This window comes from Drosophila pseudoobscura, chromosome X, assembly GCF_009870125.1.
Source record: "Drosophila pseudoobscura strain MV-25-SWS-2005 chromosome X, UCI_Dpse_MV25, whole genome shotgun sequence".
Lineage (NCBI taxonomy): Eukaryota > Metazoa > Arthropoda > Insecta > Diptera > Drosophilidae > Drosophila > Drosophila pseudoobscura.
In genome coordinates, this window is record NC_046683.1 from 15,546,456 (window position 1) to 15,563,722 (window position 17,267).

Sequence of the window (17,267 nt, forward strand, 5' to 3'; positions counted from 1 at the left end):
CCGTGCGCGTCTGGGCCCATCCATCCCACCGAGTGGCGAGCAAATATGCCTTCATTAGCGCCTGAAAGTATGCAGCACTCGAGTGAAGAAGGATGGACCCTGGGGAAGCGGAAGCCGAAGGACTCCGCGAATACAATATGCAAACAAAGGCACGCGCTGCCATGCAAACATTGTCCGGGTGATGGGGGGGAGTAGGGGGCCTGTCGTCCAGGCCTTTAAAAAGGGTTCTCCGCTCTGCCGCTTAGAGGACAGACACCCAGCATCTTTCTCACCGACAAAAAAGGAGAACAACTTTTTCAAGAGCCAGTTGGAAAGTGTTGTCTGAAAGCAGGACGGAGCAGCCAAGATGTCCGGCAAGTAAGAGCAACTAATGCCAGAGAGCTTAGGCGAGAGCTGTTAAGGTCAAACAGAATGATGTTAGCGGTTAGCGGGAAGGACCCTCAAAATGAATTGGCTTTAAGAGCGCCGATGGGTGTATGTGTGGACACTGGCATCCCAATTAAGGGTGGTCCAATGGCCATTCGAGAGTTATTATTAGTCGAATGAAAGCTAAAGAGATTACGGATGATAGATGAACATTCACAGAGATGAGCCTACAGCAAGTGCTTCTACACAGATGGGATGTGTTTTCCGACAGATTGACAGATTGAGAAAGATCTCTAATATACTCTCTAAATAATAAATAGAATAATATACAAATAAATAATGTTCTCCATACAAATCGTAGAACACACTAGATAAAGGCCATCCTTCTATCCCACAGCTCCACCAGATCCTCCCCCCCCGACTCGGCTTTCACAGCACTATCTGGCACCTCCCCCCTCCACCAAAAACACACACAGATTTCCATGAAAATTACGGAATTAACCCGTGAACCCAGCAGTGCAGCTTTGAGTCCCGACACCGACCTTTTTTGCCGAAACCGCAGGAGCCTCGCTGCTCGTTCGGGGAATACCCCCTTCGGTTTGGCGGCGGTGCTGGGGAGGGGGATATAGCTGCGTTGGGGCTGATAAAAAATGCGGCCTGCGTCATCGGTCGATCCCCTGATAGCTTAAAGATTGCTCACCAAATTGAAGTTTAAATATACAGACATTAGCTGTTCCTTTTTTTTCTGGCTTGGACAACAACAATTTCGATTCATTGGGTGGAAAACAACTTTCGGATGGTATATAAATGAGGCCCAGAAGGGACATCCCCAGGACTCTGCCAGCAACGGCAACAATAATATATATGACTTTTCGGACCATTTGTCTGTATGTTTTTAATAATAAATAAACTGTAAACATAAGTCACGCATACGGAAAGCCCAAAAGTTGAGCCTCGAGCTCCCGGAGATTTATCTTTTCCTCCGTATCTGGGGGGGATGCCCAACCACGACCCCAATCAGGAGCCCAGGCATACTCTGGGTACTTGTGGCCAAAGCTATGCAAATGTTGCGGCCTGCCGGGGAGTCTGTCTGGATTTTTAAAGTCTCCACCCACCCACACTGCCTGTGCCGTGCCTGTGCCTGTACCTCTGGGAATGTTTCCCATTTTCATAATTCCTAAGGGAATTTTTGATTTGGAATTTAATGCTCCGACTAACAGGTGGATGAAGTAGCCCCACACAGAGCTCAGCTGAAATGAGATGAGATGAGATGAGATGGAAATTGGGCTGTCAACTAACTGATAAGGTGCTTAAGTAAGTTGCTGGGCCCCCATACGGTTTACCATTTCCTTTTCACTTGCAAAAACGTTGGGAATGCAGATTCTCATTTGCGATTGGAATAATTAAGCGACTGTGTTTACTCTCGCAAATAAATACATAGTTTTCAAATATTTTAATTCCATTTTTCCACTTTCTGATTCCATAAAAGTCAACAGGCAAACAAAACTATTCCGACAACTAAAAATTAGCTCAAATAAATGTTGAAGCATCATTTTAAATTTGTGTACCTATTTTTTGTTAATTTATGAATTTGTTTACCATGGAATTTCACAAAAAAAAAATAAAATACGAAAATCACTGAATTAATTGAAGTAATTTGAATTGAGATATTACTGAACATTTTTCTACCCACATAAATCTCGTGCATGAAATCGAGCCTGTTTTTTCACATTTCCGACTGACTGGCTGCTCCATTTTCCATTTTTGCCTAAAAAAATATGTCTCTGCCCCCGGATGATGATAATTTAATTTGAAATTTGTTGGCGTTGCAGCAACAAATTTGCACGGAGTTTATGCGTCAACGAATGCTGTACTGCTTACAACTTTTCGCCGTCCTGTCATTTGTCAATTTGTGCTCATCCATTAGCGAATTTAATATTATCTAATATATCATTTGATTTATTTGCAATCCATTTATGTGGCAGGACAGGTCACTAGGAATATATATATATATATATCTACATAAATGCCAAGGGTATCAAAAAAAGCTCCTCCTGCTGTTGGCCTTTGAGGTTCGGGTTTTTTGCTGAATTTGCTCGATTTTTAGCTGGCAATTAAATTTAAATACATTTAACGGACATAATGCCAATAATTGTTTAACTTTCCCTTCCCCCGCAGCCCCGCACCCCGCACCCCCCTGATATATTCCTTTTAAGCTGAGCGCAGTCGAAAGGAAAACGAAAGGAAACGGAAATTTTCATGGCCTGGCAGCTTCAATTACCCCCCACTTTGCTTTAGCGTCCTTCGCTTCCTTTGCCTCCTTTGGCTCCTTTGGCCCATTTGCCATTTCTGGGGTTCATTAAAATAATTCGCATCTTTTCTTGTTTTTGTTGTTTTTGGTTTTCCCCATAGCTTTTCCCCTGCCTGATGTTATTAATATATCTCACAGTGTGCCTTTGCCAGAGACAGACAGAGACAGAGAGGAGGTAGAGAGACAGTGAACAGGGTACGAAAAATTAAAAACATTTAAATTTAATTATACGACTATGACAAACAATTTTGGCATTCTGACAACGCCACAAGACGATGGCAGGGCGGAAGAGGCCAGAAGCAGGGGCCTGTGCGTCGGTGTGCGTCTGTGTGGCCCCTCTGTTGCCAATGACATTCTCCGACTGATGGAACGATGGGTCTGGTCTGGTCTGGTCTGGCCTGGCCTCTGAGCATCGCCCCCAAGCAATTTGCAACAACAAGTCAACAATTAGCAGCGAGTTCAATGTGCCACAAGAGTCCTGGACATCAGAAATGCGACATCGACAGGGACATGGTTATAAACAAGTTCATTAGCCAGGGGGTACGATGTAGCGGAGTCAGGTCGGTGCCTGAATTTCGGGCTCGCAAATTGATTGAAGGCAAAATGGGCCAAAGTTTAGATGGAATTTTAGAGGCATACCATGGTTAGACCAGGAAATATTAAGGGGGGTACATATAATTTCTAGTTTAAGGTCAAAGAGTGCACACTTTGATTTGGCTTTTTACCAATATCTTGGCAATTTTCCAGCCTTTCCGCCTGAAATTCGTACAACCCGTAAACACGACTCACCCAAAGAGATCCGTCTCGCTGCCGGGGAAACTGATCCTGGGCGACAGGGGCGAGCGACCGGCCCGCTTCAGCATGTCGTGCAGGCCGGGCGGTGCATGGATGGGACTCAAGATGGTGATCTTGCGATTGGGCGGTGCCAGGAAGCCCCCGCTCAGGGTCAGCTGAGTGCGCATGCCCGCCGAGCTGCTCTTCATTTCGATGGTCTCCGCCGACTTGGAGATGAGGATCGAGGAGGACTGCTGCAGTCCCAGCTTTGACATGGACAGCTGCATGGATCCGCCAGTACCGGTGCTGTCCGATAGGTTGCTGCTGCCGATGCCATTGCCATCACCCAGTGCCGCTGTGGCGTCATCGATCTGGGTGGAGGCGCTCCGTATGCACTTCTCAGGCCTGGCACCACTCACCGGGGTCATGCCGGCGGCCGCCTCCGAGTGGGCCGACGTGGAGCGGACAAACTGGCGCACGTGCTTCTGGTGGGCGGTGAGGAAGCCGTGCGATCCGCCCTCCGGCTGCTGGAGGAAGCTCTGGAACTTCGACTTGCTGCTGGTGGTGCTGGCCGAGTTTCCCACCGCCTGGTTGCTGGATCCGCTGGCTATGTACCGGGTGCTGCTGCTGCTGCTCGTGCTGGTGCTGGTCCTCTGCTCGCTGGTGATTATCGACGTCGACGACTGGGCCTTCAGCTGCTGGGCCAGGGCGGCGGCGGCGCTGGCGCTCAGCTGCAGGGTGCTCTGCTCTCCCACAATCGTGCTCGACTGCAGGCTCTGGCTTCGCGTTGAGCTGGAGATGATCTTCTGTTGGGTCTGTTGCTGTTGGATCTGTTGCTGTTGGATCTGCTGCTGCTGCTGCTGTTGCTGGATCTGTTGCTGCTGCTGTATGGACGATAGATTGTTGGTGCTGCTGCTGGTCACCGAATAGGAGCGTGTGGCCACCTTGGTGGTGCTCGAGCTCGATGTCTGGCTACTGAACTTCTGGCTATGCTTCACCTGCTGGAGGCGTCTCTGTTCCGCCGCCGCTGTGGTGGACGAGCCGGCAAAGACACTGTCCTCGCTGCCCGCAGGAGATCCCATTTCCATGTCCATTTCCATCGAGCGCAGCTCCTCGGCATCCACCTCGCTCGGTGTGGTTATAATGTACTGGGGCGGTGGTGCCTGCTTCTGGCCTGCACCACCATTGCCGTTGCTGTCGTTGCTGTTTCCGGACATTTCAGGTGGTTTCTTGTCAAGTTTTTTTGCTGTGTTTTTTTCGTTTGGTTTTTGCTGCGAAACAGAAGTTTTGGTCAAAGGTTAAAAGCAGTTTGAGGCCAAGTTTTTGGCTCTCTTTTTGGTATACTCTCTTGCCACGTTGTTGCATACTTTTGAGGGAGGTCTGCGAGGGTTTGTTCTCCCATTTACCCATTTCCAAGCGAGTGAATACGCTAATTAGCACCCGCGCGCGCATTAAGCAGGAAGCAAAAAAAACTTTCGACTCCAAAGTGACAAAAAAATGGGGGGGCAAACACACACACAGACAAAAAATAGAGACTGTGCAGTGCTGTGGATAGGGGCTAACATCTCCCCGAACCCATTTCGGTTTACATATGAGAAGGTGCCACTCAGATCTATCGGGAAAAGAAAAATTAAAGATTCTGAAACAACTATAGACAGAAAGTTTCAACACTCTGCCCATGAAATCTTGACAGCCATTTGCGATGGATATGGGTCCATCATTTGGGCTTCAGATGGAAAGCGGAACGAACAAGCTCGAGGTCGAACTCGAACTCGAACTCGAACTCGAACATGTGCTCTCCCTGGAACTCCGCCCCACCACAATTCCACTGCTGCGAGGCTGCCACCCACTGGTCTCATCAGTAAAGCATCGCCTTTGGCTGAATTTTCTCTTCTGTTTTCTGTTTTCTTTTTATTTTATTTTATTTTTTTTTTGGAGGTAACGTTGAAAAAAAGTTTGTTTTCATTTTTTGGCGCTGCTGGTTTCTGGCTTTTCTTGAAGCTCGGTTTCGAGGAGAGATGGGCAGGGGCTGTGTATTCTAACAAGCTGCATAATTAACCTGTGAACTGTGACCGAAACTCGTGCCGCTGTACCTGCACTTTACATCCACTAATTGCTGGCAGGCTCCAGAGGGGGAGAGAGAGAGGGAGCCACATTCTAGCTCATTAACTTTAGAGACTTTGATTGCATTACCGAGGGGAAAACTGTGATTTATATTGAAGTTCCTGTTTCCCTTTGCTTCTCAGTTCCTTCAATAAGCCCAAGGATGCCAGAGGCTAAGCAGGATGCAAGGCCGCCAAAGGTCGTCCTCCGGGCAATATGATTGAACATCGCGATATTACAAGTTATTTCATTTGAATGCTCCCCCATGGCCCACTCTGCCAGCCAAATGCAAAATACTAAGCAATCTCTTTAAATGCACCATTCGAACTTCATTCATTGCCATAGAAACATTTGCTGTTTTCCAGGTGAGGGGCCATCGCTTTTTGATTGCAAAGAAAACTATGGGTCAAAGGCAAAGCTCTCAAATGTTTGCCTGCATTTCTCAAAGGGTCTTGTATTCGTGTATTCTTGAGCCCAATAAAGAGCCAAGTTTGAGCAGCCCTATATTCTCCAAAAAAACTTACAATAACCGAAAGTATGTAGCCAGAATACAACCTTACCAAAAACGGCAGTGGTTTTTGGGTCTGCGAATCTGTTTGAAATATTGAGTGTTCATATAACAACCTTCCGAAACTTCCGGGTTACGAAATATACCATTAGCCGAGCTTGGGCAAATTTTTTGGTATGTTTTTCAAACAGTTCAATATTTTAGACCGACTTTGGGGTAGAACTTTAATCAGGAGTCATATAGTTTATAGAAGATAACAATAAAGGAAAAGATGACTGTAAGAATTGGTTTTCACCTCAAATTTAATGAAAATGGAAGTCAATTGTTCAGAAAGACATGGATATGTCGGTGCCTAACATTATTCTCAGTGTATTTTGGTCTGTTTGGTTTTTCGCTAGGAGATTGTTGGCAGTGTTAGCTCTGGTCCACTGGCTGTCCTATCCTTAAGAGAGGATCAAAAGGGATGAGCTGAGGAGAGCTCGCGTTGAGCGTGGGAGAGAGAGAGAGAGAGAGAGACGTGTCTGAGAGAAATGGCTTGCATTTGAGAGTTTTCCCACACTAGATCCCAATTCCACTGAAAACCCCACAGGTATGAGTTTTTTTATTATTAAACAAAATATTTATTTTTGGCAAAAACTAGTTTAAATCTTTGCTGATAAATATCCAAGATAAATAATAATAATTTAATTTTTTTAAATTTAATTTAACGCTGCGTTCACTGAAAGTCACTGAATTGTGGTGCAAAATGAATGGATTGCAGTCACACAATTTGTTGCATAATCAAGGTCGCCTTCCGTTGGGTTTTGGGGCAATGCCTATCGCAGGACTCCCAGGGCCCTAGCAGAACAACAATTTGTGCAACAACCGATGGACAGATGGACCGACACGCATACGCGCACATGGAGAGTGACACACAGATACAGATGGAGGCAAAAAGGATGTTACTGCAATTTTATGCAAATGGGGGAAGCCCTTCGGCTCGCTTAGCCACCAGAGAGAAATGGCACACTGGCGGCCACACAATGCGATGCTGCCCGAGTCCCGCCCCAACAGGGACATGGGTGATGGGGCAGGCTTCCATTGAGCCGGAAGCACGTCTCGCCTCCGTGTTGACACTTGCACTCGTCCCCGCACAGACTCTTTCCCACATCCCCCTGGCCTATCAGTTTGTGTCTCGCAAGTTGTGTGGCTTTTTTTCGGGGACATTTCAAAGTTTCCGCCATGGGGCGTGACACTTAAAGTAATTGAAGTTCGAACAGCAGGCACAATAGTAGGGGAAAGTGCCAGCCCAAGGAAAGTTGCAGCATACAGTTGGAAGAGCATCTAAAATAGCCACAAAAGCACCTGGAGAGTACCCGCAATAGCAACAAAAACAAACCACAATGGTGGGATAGGGAGGGGTATGGGCAGGGGGGAGGGGAAACAACCAACAACCAGTCAAGAATTGATCAAACTCGATTGCCTCCTGCAGTTGCAACTATGTGTACAACATTTGCAATCAATTCAATTTCGCATTACGCATACGTATGCAGCGTTTCGATGCCATGGAATACCGATACCGAAGCCAATGGGGGTCTCAGAATTACTCATTGGCATCGTTATTTATTGCGATTCATAGAGCTCATATTTGATTTGGTTTGCTTGCTTTGCCTGGGCATTCCATCAGCGGCGCAACAACAAGAACAAAATCAATTTGCATTTACAGGCAAACAAGGAAGCGAAGGCAATAAACCTCATATGTGTTGATTGCCACGCCTCGATCCGCCCCATTCTCCTCAAGTTAACAAAGGATTTCCTCCCCAGCCACTGCCTCATACGTTCTGTAACGTCATTTTTTTGTTACTTTTACACACACACACATCCACACCCACGACTGTACCCTGTACTCATCGCACACACACACACACACACACACACACACACACACAGAGAACTGTCAACATCATTAGCCATATATCAACTTCACTTTCAATGCCCCCCAAAACCCGCAACCAAATGAATGCTAAATGAGTGTCAAAGAGGGCCAACAACACAATCGCTTTAAAATTTGAGCCAAAAGGGAGCTACGGCAACGACCTTCAACTATTCAACTTTAGGTAAAATTCCTACCCGCCTTAAAGCAGAGAAAACTCAGTCTGCATTCGGCATTCATTCTGCAACAAATTCTTGTCAAAGAAGAAAGTAATTGTGGCAACAGAATTTCCACTTATTACATCTCTTTCTTTTGAGAATAACAATCAAAATATTTTGTGCTTCGAGGGCATACCAAATATTAGTGGAGGGCATGGAAATTTTAACTTTAACATTTAACATTAACTTTAATTTGATTTTGTTTTAAACGAGCTGCTAATTGGGTGCCTGTGCAGTGCAGATCAAAACTGTTTTGTCCATCGTGTAAAATTGTGAAAGGGAAGTAAATCTGCTTTGCTCTGGCATTTTGTAGGTGGAACATTTTAATTGGCATTAATTGCCCAACTGCCTCTAAAGGCCACTGAGAAATTCTATTAGAAAATCTGTGCCATTCCCCATCTCCCTCTCTCTCTCTCCCCCATTCATAAATCAGTCATAATCAATTTTGAAATACCGCACGGCCCTAATTTGATTCGATTTGGTAATAATAACTTTTTCATATCGATTGAGCCCCCATCGCTATGCCTATCCCTTCCCCCCCCCCCCCCCCCCCCCCCCGCCACCAACCCCCTCTCGATGCACTGCAAAATCCTTCGAGTGAGCCGCCCTATTGGGGATGTTAATTGACTTGGAAAGAGATTTAACTGGTTCCACGACTCCACGCGGCTATTACATAAATGAAAATTGAAAGTGATTTTGCTGGTTTTGGTGGCTTTGACCACGGGCCAAGGTCGTCTTAGCCACCGCCGTGAATGCACTTCATTTCTAGCCGGTGTGTCGCCAAAGCCTGCCATCAAAGTTAATTTCAATTCAAATTGGCTTTGGTTTTAATGCATGCCATGAAACATGCCGCTTGGCACTGACCTTGCCACCGAATGATGTCTCCATGGCTACTCTATGGCTCTATGGCACAGCATCTAAGCCCTGCCCCCTCTCCTTTTACCTTTTTGCCACAGGAAATTAAAAGCAAGCCATGAAAGAGTGAAGGTTAATTTATTTTTTATTCTTTATTTTGCGCCATTAAATTACTTAATTCTTTGCCCGGAATGCGCTCCACGTGTCGGTGATGAGAGCCCAAGAGGGGAGGGGGATTAAACAGGAACAAAAAATTCCACAAAAAGGAGTAATATAAAGGTATTTTTTGCCGGCGGAATTCCAATGATTTGTTACATCCTGCAGCAGCAGCAGCCGCAGCTATGCGTAGGAAATAAATCTTAAATAAATCCCGATCTTCTCAGAGTCGAGGGGTCTGGGCTCGGCCCTGCATTCAGGCTTTGCATATATGCAATTTCAGGCTTTCCTTTCTGAGGCTTTCTGAGGGTCTCCCTCCCTGTACTCTGCATATCCCAAAGGGGAAGCTTGCCTACACCCAGAGAAAATGGGTGCTTTGAAATATACATCACTTTTGAAATGAATATTTGTCATATTTAAACTAAATATATTTTCCTACATTAAAGTGTTTTAAAGTTAGCCTTAATGCTCCAAAATGCTGTGGAAGATACTACAGCATTTGCTCCTTGCTACAACTGTGGAATAATGATTGCAAAATGAACAATTTGCCTTCAGAATACTTTGAAAGAGTCCGCACAGTGCATCGGCACTCCGAATATTTGCCTGTGCCGGCGAGGGCACTGCCATTCAGCAGGGCAGCGTTATGTTTCCGCACACAAAATTTGCAACTCGATATTTGCCGCTGCTCTCCGGGCCGCCATTGTCTGGTAGTAGCGTTCACAAATCATATTTGGGCAGCGGGTTAAGAGCATCAATAGCCAGGGCCTGGGTGAAAGAGCGAAAGGGCCTAAAGCCAGCGAAAATCGAATTTTCTGCTGTGTTGCAACAGTCCCCCCCATGGGGCCAGGAATTTGGATGCCGAAACGGATGCGCGCCACTCGCTTTTGGCTGATTTGCGAAAATATGTTAGAGAATTTTTTTTGTTTTAAAGAGCATCCATGAAAGAGGTCGTGCAGAGCAGAGAGGGCAGGCTCAGGCTCAGGGCTCACGACTCGCAATTTAATCAAAGTTCCATTAATAATGAAATGCCGCTCAGTGGCAACAAACGAAATGAGAGAGCTGCTGAAATTGTGAAAGTTACAGACGTTTTCCATGTAACCTCCCTCCTCCAGTACCAGCATTTGCCAGCTTCCGGGTAGCAGAGCCAGAGCCAGAGCCAGAAACCAGCGATGCTTAAGCCTATTTAAGCCGAACACAGGAGGCGGCTGGGAGGGGAGGATGGGAGGTGGAAGGGGCTTAAGGTAACACGACGACACTCAAAGAAACAACACGAAAACGGCCAAAGTCAGGCCCAAAAACGAAAAACGAAAAACGAAAAACGACATGAAAGAGACACTCGGTTGTGGATTCCAGCGGAAAAGTAAGTCGGCAAGGAAAGGAGAAAGTGCTCCCCCTGCAGTATTTAGTGTGAATCAACACTCATTGACAACATTTTTCGGTAGAACTAAAGACCTCTTTGGGCCAAGAAATCGATCGAATGAAGGCCTTAAAAGAGAGTGCTTCCTTTCCAATCGACAATGTTCTCCATCTGAAATTTTGCTCAGAATAGTGCTCCAAGAAATGGTTGTCATAACTCATAGTTATCGAAGATATGTATTCTCGCCATTCGTTCGAGTACTTCCGAGCAATTCACAGTGAATATTTGTTTCATTCCCAGTAAATATTTTTTGTTTCGACGTGAGCGTACTTTTTTCGTCTAGATTGTGATTTCAAAGTTTTACGGGTGAATTTTTACGAGAATATATTGAGATTCGGAATAGAACAACTAAATTTTTCAAAACTAGCAAGCCAAGGCTTTTGTGTACTCGTGGTACAATTTTTTGGCCCCAGCAAATATAAGATCCCCAGTCTGACAATCATGAATTGGAAGAAGATTCCCGTGGATGATACAGTGGAGAGCTTTGATAGTATAACCACAATCCAGGTGAGCTCTTGCCTACTCTACCTCGTCCTGGTACTGGAACTTCTCGTGCTCCCGCAGTTTTTTGGCGAAAATAAAAAATCAACTAAGATTCTAGTAAAGCCCAAGCCTCGTTCCGAGGTGTCCGATAAATCCGATAAATTGGAGACAGCCAAGAAGCTGCCTCGTTCCGAGGTGTCCGATAAATCCGATAAATTGGAGACAGCCAAGAAGCTGCCTCGCTCCGAGATGACCGATAATTTGGAGACAGCCAAGAAGCTGCCTCGCTCCGAGATGACCGATAATTTGGAGACAGCCAAGGAGTTGCCTGGCTCCGAGATGTCCGATAATTTGGAGACAGCCAAGGAGTCGCTACATGACGCTGTCGACTTGCAGAAACCAATTCAAAAGTAAACTAAAGTGAGTATTGATCGTGTCTCAGAGTGCTAATATGGTTTAAAGCCAAGTTCTGTTTCCATCCCTTAGATATACAAAGCAAAACGATGACGGATGGCGGATGGCGAGTTCGAGTTCGAGTTAAATATGTTCCTAATTGAGTGGAATATTTTTTGGTCAGTCTGTTTTAAATTGTATTGTCTAGCAACCTGATATTGTTTCGAAATGCATGCGGGTAATCCTTGAATGCAGACACAAATACACATACATATTGCATGAATAAAGTCTGCATCCCCCCCAAGTACGCAACAGTGTTAAGGACACGGGGAGGCAACACTGAGTGGGGTGGTATGGTTGGGTTCACAGGTTGGTCAGCCATAAATTTGCTTAATTTATTTGTGCGTGCTCTCGCCGCCTTTAAAATCGTTTCGGGGGGCAGAGGCAGCAGTCTTAAGAGGTGGCCGCCTCCCACCCAAGACAATGAAGTGGATGCCACAAAGCCACAAAACCAATTTGATGACGATAATGATGATGGGGTTGACGGGGTTGATGGGGTTGACGGGGTGGCCTGGGGTCGTGCTCTAATGGCTCTCTGGATCTTACGCTGGAAAGTGGAACGTGTTTGGCTTTCAGTTTCAGTTCTACTTGCTGCCATTTTCATTTCATTTTCATTTGAATCCTTAGTCCTGGCCCATGTTTTCCCACCATATTTTCTGCTGCTCTGTCAAGAACATGCCACACATTTTTCATCGTTCAATTTGATTGTATTTCTGTTTTTGCTTCTGTTTCTGTGTTGCATGCATTCTAATTGTACTTTCATTCAATTTTCACCGCCCAGAGCGACAGGACAGAAATCTCAGAGCAAAAAGGATTATTTCAGTGATTGGAAAAATGTCTTTGCTTGCCAATAAATTCTGTGTTTGATTTCTTTGAACACTCATAACCACTGGCACTGCGACCTTTTGTTGTCTCCTCCGTGCCTTGGCCAAGGAATATTCATTTTTGATATTTGCCTTTAGATGGCAGAAACCAAAAAGAAAATTCAAAAGAAAATTCCTACAAATTGATTTAATTAAAATTATGATATTTTTGCTGCCACAGGCTGGACACATGTGCCTTGTATTTATTAGCAGATTTATTTCGAATTATTTGACAAACTATTTGCCATGGAAAAACACCAAAATAAAATAAATAACAATTCCCGTATCTGCATTGAACTCTAGAACTATTTTCTGATTAAGACCAGCTCGAAAGCGATTCAACAGTGGCATAAATATACAATATTTTTGCACTTTGCAGCAACCGAAAGCCTGTGGAAAACCTTCTGTTTTTGCAGCTTAGACGGCTTGAAAGTGGAGCAATTGAGGCCTTAAACTTAGCCAGGATATCATACGAGTACGACTTGATTGATCCTTTAAATGTCGCTGATTCTGTTGGGGTTTCTAGTGATTGGAGGAACGATAGAGATACGAGTAGTTTTCGCATATTACTCTTATGGATTTATTTTGGTTCTTCTTCCGATCGATCTGTTATCATTCATTTCCATAATAGAAACATTTTGAGGAAATTTACAAGAAACAAACTCCACTTAAGGCTCTCCCCCCGGGGCCCCTAACAACTTGTTCTCACGCAACTTCAGCTCCAGCCCCGCCCCCAATCAATCAGTCATTCAGTCAGTCATTCGATGGTCTCGGGGGCAAGGTGAGTGAGGTCACAACATGCCGTGCAACATTTTTGGCAATTTTGATGGGAGCGGTGGGGACGGGCAACCCCACCGTTCAAGAATGTTAACAATTGACAGCCCCCGTCCAGGACGTAAAAAAGGAGAAGAAAAAAAACGAAACGTAAGAATAAGAATAACAAAGGAATCACAAAAGCTGACCCCAAAAAAAATACATAAATGAAATGGTGTGTGTGTGTGTGTAGGTTTTGGGGGTAGTCTTCTTCCAACAACAACGATAAGGAAAAATGCAAAATCGATGGGCAAAAGTGCGCTCCACAGAAGCTTTAAAGGGGGAGAGAGAGAGCGCGGGGGAGGGGCTACAATATTCCCGTGGAGCGAAGGGCATGTGGTTGATCTTTCTCCCAGAAAGTGGGGGACAGGTTGAAGCCTTGTATCTATGATACACACACACACACACAGCATAACACACATACAATGCAAACATTTTCATGCGACGCATTTCAAATATTTGCCTTTCATGCGGCAAGAAAGGGATAGACGGGGATCGGGAGGGATAGCTATTGTGGCAAATTGCCGCAGCGCTCAAGTACAGTGGACACCAGCCATAGGACTACCAATGGAGAAGTATATCATACCAGCTATCATTCGTAACAAAGTACAAGGAAGATCTTACACAGCTTACCATACCATATATTGTAGGGTAGTATTCCGCCAACTTGCAGTTTATATTTTATTGGGCATCATATTGTAGACGACCTTTCTTTAATGGATTATTTCCCCACTTTTCATTAAGGAACTATTTTCTACAATTTCCTATTTCTATGATCGTTCGAATCTCTGTACTGAAGAGTACTCAAAATAAAGGTCGGGTAATAAATAAATACTGCTTCATACTAGACTAAAAGAAGTTTTGCTTAAGTTCGCTCCTAAGGAAAATATCGGTCGAAGCCTACCCAGAAATGTTTTATATAAAAAAGCTAATATCATAGTACGTTCCTATAATAATGCCCCATCCTATCATATCATCCCTTTACTTAATTTCGTATGTACCTCATTTATACTGCCTGTCATCGTATCAGGCCATATCATCTGTATATTTGTTCGGAAAATCCCCTTTTGTAGACCTTACTCTCCTGTTTTATTGTATTTGCTGTAGGGGGTGCTGCCTGTATTGACCTTATCAAGTGGCTGGTTGAATGTGAGCCTGGACAGGTGAGTGTCTGCTTTTGGCTTTGCTCATTTTTTTTTGTATTTTTTTTCTGTTGTTGTAGCTGCCGCTTATTCTGCTATCAAAATATTTATAGGCACTCCAAGCACACACACACACATACGTATTGTCCATGGCACACACACACACACACACACAGAAGCAAACCGATAAATTGTGGCAGTTTTTGGTTTTTTCTTCTCTTTTTTATTAAAGCGATTTAACATGTTTCTGATGGCAATCTCACTGCCCATCGTTCTCTCTCTCTCCCTCTCTCCTATCTCTGTCTCTGTCAGCCTCTGGTGGGGAGCTCTTCTGCTCTTTGGGTGCAATTACATAATAATTCAATGAATAACAAGCAAGGCATGCCACAGGATGGGGCGAATATAAATATGAGATGAAGAAAAAATTATTTCAGTTTCCTAAAAGTAGGCAGACGTTCGGGGTGCACAAGAATCAGGAGCAGCTGAAGAGGATGCTCCTTAAGCTGGGGGGGGTTGGGGTTGGGGGGGTGGCGGGGTAAAGCTGCAGAAGTTTCCCCACACGCGCACACACGCGCCCACACAGTGGGAGCGAAAAGTATGCTCTAGTGGCCACCTGTCTGACAAAAGGCGAATGACAAGCCGCATTCGTCCCGCCCCAGCCCCAGGACGGGGACGGGGGCAAAGATGAAAGCGAAACAGACAGGCAGGCAGGCAGACGGAGAGGCCTCCCTCTTGTCTTGGATGCTCCTTCCACGCTCTTGCCGGTTTTTTGTTTCACTTGAAGCGTTTGGCTTATGACCCAAGTAAATATACTACTTCCAGGAAACTGATACACTCAAAGGCGGCAAGGCACGGAACGGGACGTTCCCCCACGGCTCGCATCCTGGGGGGCCCTGCCGGCTTGATGCTCATCAAATCACTTTCAATGGGTACTCTCTTTGTGGTTGGCTCTGATTAATATATGTAGACGTTGGCAGTTGACTAAACTGTTGACAGCTCCTTTAAAACAAAGTCTGCTGTGGAATTGCTTCCGTGGGTTGTGCTTCTGATACATGCCTGTTACCCATACCGTAAATAAATCCCAATAATTATCACAAAAAACTACCAGATATTTCCTTTGGAAAATTCCTCTAACACCTTCAAAAAACACCGTCAGAAAAAGAGAAGAAAATGGATTTCTGTTGGTTCTGCAATTCTGCAATTGCAATTATCTTATATTCCGTTTTTTTGTTCTTTCGAAGGTTTTCCCTCTCAAGTTTTTCGTTCAATTCCATCTTTCATATGTGTATGAAAACTTCATTAAGGAGTTTCCATTAGGGAGCTTGTTTGCTTGTTTTAAAGCCCCCTGTTTTTGTAGTACTTTTTGGCTATAAGTTGTTTTGCCTTTGTTCTTCCATTTCCATTTCCATTTCCATGTACCTTTTAGCTTTTCTTCTTTTCCGGCACTCTTCTCTCCATTTAGTCTTTCCTTTTCCTTTTCTTTTTTCTTTTTGTTGTGTTTGCTCTGTTTTAATCCTCTTTGGCCCTGTCTTTCTTGGCATTTCCTTCCTTTTTCCGATTCTTGGCACCTCTTCTCCCCTTGAGCTGTTTGTTGTGGTTGTATCTTGCCGTCTCCCGGCACTCCATCAGCATTGGACAACATTTCATATTCCTTTTTTTTCTCCTTTTCCTGTGGCTGATGCTGCTCCCGAATCTCCTGTTTGCGTTCCATGTCAGTGAGGGGATTCTTCAGTTTTCGTTTTGGCCGGCAACATCTCAACCCTTGAGGGAATTGTTTCACTCTTTGCCTTTGTTAGTCCTTAGTCCTCCTTAGCCAGCCAGTCGCTGTCTATCCAATCCTCCTGTCCTGGCTGTCCGGTGCGCTTTGGGCCCTGTCTTGTCCGCTTCTTACCTTTCCCCACCCCCCCCTCCTAACCTCTTCTCGGATATAAACGTGCGTAAGATGGTTTTTATTATAATTATTAATTAAGTTATTTATTCTTCAGGATGGGCTCCGCTTCTACATCTTCGTTTTGGGCCCTGGTTGCCCTCTCATATTGCCACTCGTTTCTCAGTCGCAGTCTTCACCTGTGAGAGGTTTTCCTTGCCGTTCTCTTTCTCTTTCTGTGATGGACTTTTCCCTCTCACTCTCTCTCTCTCTCTCTCTCTTGCTCTATCTCTGTTTCGTTCTCTGCTGGTTAATGGGAACGAGGCTGCCAGCACTAATTAAATTATGAAGTGTTTTCTGCTACATTTACCCCTCACTCACTCTCTCTCTCTCTCTGCACTCTTCACTCTTCACTCTACCCCCACTCAACCTCCCCCCTACCCACTCCCTGCCAGACAAGAGTAACTAGCGCATTAGTCGCTGTCGTAGTTGTTGTAATTATTTGTTGTCGCTACTCAAGTGCTCAGCGAACTGGCAACACTTATACACCGAAACACAACCCAACCCGAGACCCAACCCGAACCCACCCCAAACCACCCCAAAACAGCAAAAAAGAACAGAAGGTGAAAAAAAAATGTAGGAAGCCCAAAGCGGAAACGGAAGCTGTTTGAGCTTTGTTAAGGGAAGAGTCGGGCAGAAAGGGTTGAGGGTTGCCAGGAAGTCGAATTGCGTGAGAGAGCTCTACACGGCACGTATCCTTAACACACACACACACACGTGAATAGGAAATATGTATGCATTTGTGTGGTTGGATGGGCGCTGGGGTTTTCTCTCTGTGTATACGAGCATAATTTTCATACAAATTAGAAAGCAAATTAAATCCACACACCCAGACACACACATACAGACACACACACCGAGACAGACAGGTAGAAGGGTAAGAAATAAGAGACCTATTAGAAGGGGGAAGGTTAAGGATTCAATATGGGTGCTTGGGGGGGTCCTTGGTTGGGTCCTTCAACAATA

The 17,267-nt window shown here is 45.0% G+C and overlaps 2 protein-coding genes across 10 annotated transcripts in view; one reads left to right on the plus strand and one right to left on the minus strand.

Moving 5' to 3' along the window:
* dnc (phosphodiesterase dunce) overlaps nt 1-17,267 on the minus strand; it is a 118,321-nt gene that overhangs the window by 69,323 nt on the left and 31,731 nt on the right. For 3 of the 7 annotated variants that reach the window (XM_033384528.1, XM_033384527.1, XM_033384526.1), the window contains exon 1: nt 3,467-4,722. The exons of the other annotated variants lie outside the window; for them this stretch is intronic. In XM_033384528.1, the coding sequence (XP_033240419.1) occupies nt 3,467-4,668 (1,202 nt within the window). In that variant the 5' untranslated portion in view covers nt 4,669-4,722. Of the gene's footprint in view, nt 1-3,466; nt 4,723-17,267 lie in introns of those variants that run through there. 7 annotated transcript variants of the gene reach the window in all.
* LOC6901302 (uncharacterized) lies at nt 10,794-11,803 on the plus strand. 3 transcript variants are annotated; one of them, XM_015186061.2, is made up of 4 exons: nt 10,794-11,127; nt 11,185-11,244; nt 11,299-11,523; nt 11,590-11,803. In XM_015186061.2, exons 1-3 carry the CDS (start codon nt 11,062-11,064, stop codon nt 11,515-11,517), a joined length of 345 nt encoding a protein of 114 aa, XP_015041547.2. In that variant the 5' UTR covers nt 10,794-11,061; the 3' UTR covers nt 11,518-11,523; nt 11,590-11,803. The 3 variants fall into 3 exon arrangements, with proteins under 3 accessions (XP_015041547.2, XP_002134003.3, XP_033240427.1); XM_002133967.3 differs by having other exon boundaries at nt 10,796-10,926; nt 10,988-11,127; nt 11,185-11,523; XM_033384536.1 differs by having other exon boundaries at nt 10,796-11,127; nt 11,185-11,523.

Bases quoted from the DNA above. Each gene is read 5' to 3' on its own strand.
- LOC6901302 (XM_033384536.1), top strand. From the start codon at position 11,062: ATGAATTGGAAGAAGATTCCCGTGGATGATACAGTGGAGAGCTTTGAT. The intron at 11,128-11,184 runs GTGAGCTCTTGC...GTGCTCCCGCAG, and splicing joins ATAGTATAACCACAATCCAG to TTTTTTGGCGAAAATAAAAA.